The sequence below is a fragment of the Mus pahari genome, chromosome 11 (assembly GCF_900095145.1).
Source record: "Mus pahari chromosome 11, PAHARI_EIJ_v1.1, whole genome shotgun sequence".
Lineage (NCBI taxonomy): Eukaryota > Metazoa > Chordata > Mammalia > Rodentia > Muridae > Mus > Mus pahari.
Genome location: NC_034600.1, coordinates 24,850,527 through 24,857,799, shown reverse-complemented (window position 1 = coordinate 24,857,799; position 7,273 = coordinate 24,850,527). Strand labels below are relative to the sequence as shown.

General features: G+C 45.4%; 1 protein-coding gene across 1 annotated transcript in view; it reads right to left on the bottom strand.

Annotated features, from left to right (window-relative positions):
• The window catches only part of Arsb (arylsulfatase B), a 170,975-nt gene extending 164,222 nt beyond the window's left edge, over positions 1 to 6,753 (bottom strand). Inside the window, exon 1 of the mRNA XM_021208442.2 lies at positions 6,339 to 6,753. Coding sequence (XP_021064101.1) covers positions 6,339 to 6,659 — 321 coding nt within the window. The 5' untranslated portion in view covers positions 6,660 to 6,753. The remainder of the gene's footprint in view (positions 1 to 6,338) is intronic.
• Between the last annotated feature and the right edge of the window lie 520 nt (positions 6,754 to 7,273).

Here is a 7,273-nt window from a genome sequence, read left to right as displayed (position 1 = left end):
CTTCCTTCCTTCTTAGAATGGGGAACAAAATACCCATGGAAGGAATTACAGAGACAGAAGATGAGTTCAGAGCTGAGACAGAAGGAAGGACCATCCACAGACTGCCCCACCTGGGGATCCATCCCATAATCAGCCACCAAACCCAGACACTATTGCATACGCCAGTAAGATTTTGCTGAAAGGACCCTGATATAGCTATCTCTTGTGAGGCTCTGCCAGTGCCTGGCAAACACAGAAGTGGATGCTCACAGTCAGCTATAGGATGGAACATAGGGCCCCAATGGAAGAGCTAGAGAAAGTACCCAAGGAGCTGAAGGGGTCTCCAACCCTATAGGAGGAACAACAATATGAACTAACCATTACCCCCAGAGCTCGTGTCTCTAGCTGCATATGTAGCAGAGGATGGCCTAGTCAGCCTTCAATGGGAAGAGAGGCCCTTGGTCTTGAGAAGATCATATGCCCCAGTACAGGGGAATGCCAGGGCCAGGAACCGGGGGGGGGGGGGGGTATAGGTGACTTTTGGGATAGCATTTGAAATGTAAATGAATAAAATAACTAATAAAAATGAAAAAAATTTAGATTTTGTTTTAATGTTCAAATTTACAATCATTATCAAAATTAAAGATGGTAGGTACATTTAAACCCCCCCAAATTTGATTTTTTTGACAAGCTGTTTTACACTCATGTCTCAAACGAACAAAAGGACTTGTGTACAAGGTACTGACTTCATCTTTGATATAACAAAAGGCTGGAAATTATGTTTATATCCATTATTATGTGACTGGTTAAAAATGTTACATTAAGGTAACAAAATAGTGTGTAGCCATAAATGAGGATTCTATTTATATACAATATGTGATGCTGTCAAGTATTTATCAAAATTAAACATAGGTACAAATGTGTGAAGAGAATGTTACCATTCAAATAAAAGCAATGGAATATCTACATATGCATTTGCATGTACAGGCACAAGGTACCTCTGAAGATCCTGTCATTCATAGCTCAACATTTCTCTGTATACTTCCCTATAAACACGGGTACCAAATGTCTAAGACACTGGGGACCGGGGTTAGAATAGAGAGAAAGTTTCAATATAAGCCCCTTTGTAAGCTTTGAAGGTTTTACATTTTTTTACTTGACAGTTTCATATATTTAATAACTGTTTTCATGCCTCACCCCCCCAACCCTGTCTCCCATTGGAGCCCTTCTCAGCCAGTTCCCCTCCGATGCTCATGACTTCCTTTTGTGTAAGACCCACTGAGTCTAATTAGAGTTCTTTGTCTGAAGGGGGGTGGGAAGATTTTACTGGACAGGGACAACTGATCAGGGACTACACTACAAACAAAACTAAACCAGATTTAGATTTTTACACCATATATGTTTTCTACTTAAAAATAAAGCATATAGACAGGTTTTTAAGATAATAAATAAAGGTCACGGGGAGGACACTAGAATTCAGTGAGAGACTGAATTCTAATTTTTGTATTTATACCATTATATTATACTATTATAATTTTTGTATGTATAATACCATTAACCGTGGGGAGATGGCTCAGTGGTTAAGAGCACTGACTGCTCTTCCAGAGGTCCTGAGTTCAATTCCCAGCAACTACATGGAGGCCCACAACCATCTGTAATGAGATCTGGTGTGTCTGAAGACAGTGACAGTGTACTCACATACATTAAATAAATAATTCTTTAAAAGAGAGAGAGAGAGAGAGACAGAGAGCGAGCAGAAAAAGGAGGCAGTTTTACAGGGACAGTTATAGAGACAGACAGGTCGAAGAGAGAACAAGCTAGACACAGGTAAAGACAGAACAAGCCAGAGAAGGAGGAGCCAGAAGATTAGAACAGATTGCCTGGGTTAGTCTGGGGTCAAGCAGAGCAATTCAAGAGAAGCTGAGGGGAAAAAAAAAAAAAAGAGAGAGAGAGAGAGAGAAGCTGAGGGAAGCCAGAGGCCAGGTTGAATCAGTCAGTGTGGAGAGGAGTTTGGAACCAGAACAACTGAGCTGAATCGGGCATCCAGGATTCAGAGCGAACAAGAAAGGGTGAGCTTGCTGTCTCAGCAGTAACTTCGAGAGGCTGAAAACATTCTAGACCCAGATAAGACTGTACGGAGGCTAGAAGCTTCCAGGACTGCGTCTATGTCCGCTGAGGCAGTAAGCTTCAGAGACGACGGTTACCTCAGGTGAATAAAAGTTACTTTGACAGGAGTTTTCTAAACACTAGTGTGACTGACATCCTAGTTTTAGTTCTATTGCTGTGAAGACAAATGCTCTGCCTTAAAGAAGTAACTGAGAGGAGAAAGGGTTATTTTAGGTTGAAATTCCAAGTTATAGTCATCCATCTTGAGAGGGAAGTCAAGGCAGGCACTTAAGATAACCAATCACATCACACCCACGATCGAGCGCTGAAAGAGATAAATGCATGCTTCCTGTCCAGCTCAATTTCTCCATCTCCCCAGCCCAGGACCCAGACTCAGGGAATGTGGCCAGTGCAGTGGCTGTTGTAAACAGTCAGGACAACTGCCCACAGGCCAACCTAATATAGGCATCTCTCACCGAGACTGGCTTCCCAAGAGACTGTCAAGTTGACAATTAGAACCAACTGTCACAATTGCCAAGGTCACAGACAGGACTCTTAACTAGTTCTTATAAGTATCTAACTTTGAAATAGCTAACAAAATGTTCATTTTATTGTACCGAATGATTCTTTCAGAAATAAGATTCATTTCCCATTTTGCACTTAACACGGGAATCTTTACCTATAGATTCACTTTTCAGATATATTTAAGAGTAGCTTAATGTTAAACATAATAAGGATATTATTAAGTATGAAGGTGCACTGCAGATGTTTTTAACACTTCTAAGGAGGAAACAAGATATAGTTGCTATAAATACTGATTCTGAGCACATTGCCTGGTTCATAAGCAATCTGTCATTTCTTAGCCCTGTGGCCTTGGGTACATTTCTTCTATGTGAATGGTAAATGTGTGTGTGTGTGTGTGTGTGTGTGTGTAAATGTGGGTGAAGGTATGTACATGCACAGCACCCATTGGGGAGGCCACAGGGGACAACCTAAGGTGTCAGCCCTCGGGCACCTTTCGCTTGTTTGTTTTGAGACAGGCTCTCCCATAGGTCTGAACTCTGCCATAGAGAGAGAGCAGCCTAGCTGGCCGATGACCTTCCAAGGACCCATTTTGCCACTGCTGTGATTAAAGACTTGTGGCACCAGCCTGACCTTCTCTGTGGTTTCTAGGGATCTGAAGTCAGGTCCTCGTGCTGGTAAGGCAAGCACCTTGCCACCCAAGTCATTTCCTCCCAACATATCCACCTTCTTCCAGCCTCAGCTTACATGTCCCTGTTATAAAGCAGTGCTAATACAACATAGCTTTTAAAACCGTAAAACCACTGCTCTTTAGTATAAATATAACATCATAACAGGAGAACTAGAAGTCAGGGGCTGGAGAGATGGCTCAGTGGTTAAGAGCACTGACTGCTCTTCCGGAGGTCCTGAGTTCAAATCCCAACAACCACATGGTGGCTCACAACCATCTGTAATGGAATCTGATGCCTTCTTCTAGTGTTTGAAGACAGCTACAGTGTACTCATATACAAAAAATAAATAATTCTTTTTTTAAAAAAGCACTAGAAGTCAGTTTCAAAGAACAACACTGATATTACAGAGAAAAATACTTGGATGCGTCAGAACTATCTCCGCTACTAAGTCACTATGACCCCAAGAAACATAAAGAGGTTGCTATGTGAGAAAAGAATTGATTATTTGGAAGACACAGAATATGGTGTGTTTGGCTTTTCAAGACAGGGTTCCTCTGTGTGCAGCTTTGGGCGTCTTGGAACTCTGTAGAACAGGCTGACCTTGAACTCACACAGATGCACCTGCCCTGCCTCCCAAGTGCTACCACTGCCCGGCCCAAATATTTTCTTTTAGCTCTTACAATGATTCTAACCATGAGAATGTCATCAGTTTTAAATTATTTAAGTATAAAAATCATTCTGTTTTAATTAGCTTTTGAAGCATATGAGAAAGATGCTGAGAATGTACTAACATGTAGTATTTGAAAGCAACGATGGTTGTTACACTCCAGTAAAAGTATATCACTAACCAAAGTAATCTTTTTTTTTGTTTTTTTTTTTTTGTTTTTCGAGACAGGGTTCTCTGTGTAGCTGTGTAGCCCTGGAAGACCAGACTGGCCTTGAACTCAGAAATCCGCCTGCCTCTGCCTCCCGAGTGCTGGTATTAAAGGCGTGCGCCACCAACGCCCGGCCAAAGCAATCTTTAATAGGATCTCGTGAAGTCCGCAACGGATTCTGTTTGAGTCAGCTCCTCTGAGACGCCTCAGATGGTTTTGAAGTACACAACTTCTCTTTTTCCTTTAATTATTAACCACAGGTTTACCTCCAGTACTCAAGTATTTTCAAGCACTTGGTGGGTGTAGCTCATTAGGGGTTAAAGCAATCAATCCTGTAAGTGAGGCATGAAATGCAGTAATTGTTTTTCTCTCCATGTCTGTTAGGAGGATGTTGCATAAATAAACAGCCCCTCCATTATTTTGCAATGCGAGTCCAGTTCTTGATCTTCAGAGCAAATGCAGAACCACCTTATCCTACTTCTGAGGAGTAGTGTGCTGGGAGACTCCTACTGTGTGCTGGGAGATACTCACTCTGGCCTGGGGATTGCTGATTAAACTAAGCAGCCTGCTGGATTCCCTGGGATGCCCTTACCGCTGGTGGGAGAGCAAACCACGCTTTAGCTCCACAGTAAACTCTACCTACAGATATTTCTGAATCCCTCAGAAAAGTATTACCCTCTCTCTTCAGTCTTTGAACCACTGCTGGGATCTTTCTCTCAGTCTTAGAACATGAGATTTGATCTGAGAGGTTCTGTAGGCACATATGTAGGAGGGCAGTAAGCTCAAAATGCTTGCTGAATAAACCAGACACTTATAACCCATTACACAGTAGAGTGCATCACACTTATGTTTACTGCTAACGCATGTTTCCTTGAGTATCTGCTATCTGACATCTTTGGCTGACTTGTATTGAGAGCCATATTAACACCATGTTGTCTAAATCTTTGCATGAAGAAAGACCAGAAGACTGTGACTGTGTGTGTGTGGAGAGACAGACAGACAGACAGGAAGGAAGGAAGACAGAGATGACAAAGACAGAGAATATCAGTACCCAGTAGTAACCACTAAAAATTATTAAATTTAATTTGATCATAATCACATCAGGATTTTAAAAACCCATCAAACTTGGATCGAGGGAAGCCAAATTTCATAGGTCTGAGACGAGTGGATGCAGGAAACTAAGGATTACAATTTATAGCTGGGTGACTCCCCCACTGACATCCAATTTAGGCAAGCTATCTCCTCGCCTGTAAAAGGCATTCAAGATAACTACCTCATAGAGAGTGGTTTTTTAAAAAGTTTCAATACAATAAAAACACTACAAAATATGTTCTTACTGTTCCCAGTCATTTAACATACACATATTCTGTGGGGGACAAACTTTCTAAAGGGGCAGTGAAGAGACTCATGTGGGCTGGATTCACCCTCAAAGGTGGAAGAAATACCTGCACCCTTATTTTCATTGTAGGGGTATGGAGAACCTGGAAATGACTTCCACTGTTGGCTGTGCACAGCGGAGGATCTGAGCGTGGGTGCTGGAGTTTCCACGTTGTTGACATTTGCATTGTTATAGGCAAGGGGGTAACTTAAAGGAAAGATAAAGGAGCCTGGGGTGCACCTTATCTCACCTGTGGCCTGGCTCCCAGGTACAACAGGAGCTGAGAGAAAGCTTAAGATCTTTCACATACCCCACCCCACCCCAGGCTCATTCACTGAAGGCTTTTCGGGTGATGCTCCCCTTGTCAACAATCCCAAGACTTTTTAGTGTTTCTAAATTAATCTCTGAAACTCCCATCTACATGGCTTCCTATCCTCCTGGCTCAAATAAATCACTCCTGATCTTTGACACACCACGTCAGTCACCAGGGTCCGTCCCAGTGCCGCCTCTCACTTTAATGGCCCTCGAGCTCCTGTGGCCTCCCTTTTCTTCTCCATCCTTCCTCCTCAGGACCTCATCTATCCTTCTCTTCGGGATTCACAGACACAGCACCTCGAGTTCCCAGAAACCCCCTCTTCTTTGACCTAGAGAAAACGAAAGCCACTCCTGCCTTCGGCCACCAGGAGGAAGTCAGGCATGCGCAGTGGCTACCCTAGGCAGCAGCCTGAGGAAGCCAGGGTGGCCGAGCGCAGTCAGACCGAGCTGTCGGGCTCGCGGGGTCACGAGGGGCTGGAGGCCGCCTTGTACCTGGTAGCGGCCGGTGAGCAGCTGGCTCCGCGACGGCGTGCACAGTGGCTGCACGTAGTAGTTGTCCAGGACCACGCCGCCGGCCGCCAGCGCATCCAGGTGCGGCGTGCGGATGACCGAGCCGTGGAAACCCAGATCGTTCCAGCCCAGGTCGTCAGCCAGCACGAAGACCACATGGGGAGGCTGGGTGGCTCCGGAGGCCCGGGCTGGCGACAGCAGCAGCAGCAGCAGCAGCAGCTGCAGCAGCAGCCACAAGAGTGGCAGCTGCGGCCCGGGACCTCCAGGCCGGCTCCCGCCGGTGCACGGGCTCAGCTTGCCCATCCTTAGCAGCCTGCGGAGCCCCGAGCTGCCGGCACCCCCGACAGAATCGGGAACTGAGCGGCCGGGCTCCCCAGCGAGATTGCATCCACCTGGGCGGGCCGTGGGCTGGGGAGGGCCGGCGTCCACGGCCTCCGCCTCCCGCGGGGGCCGGGGGAGGAGCCGCACAGAGCGCGCCTGCAAACTCAGACGGTCCCTCCAAGGCCCAGAGGCCCGTTCTTTTTCTTAGCCATGAACTCGAGAGCCACAAGTCCCAAAGCTGTTTTACAACAAACTTGGCAGCTAAGCACGATAGTTAGCGCTCCCTTTATCCCCAGAAGAAACCATGTAATGATTTGGACCATTACAGATGAGAGTTTCAGATTCATTTATGAAGTGTGTACCCATGAAGCCACTTCCTTCCCATCATCAGTGGGCCAAACACATTCTGTCTGCACAGAAACTGAAATGAAATGGTGAAGCTTCCATTTCAAGACATTCGGGGTATGCCCACCTAAGACTGTCTGCTTGCTTACTCAGTGTCTAGAAATAAGTGATAACTGTTAGGTGGAGGAAGAAAAAATCTGCGCTGCCTGGAGGACACACCCTCTCTGGCTGAGGCCAAGTCCGTGGGAGTT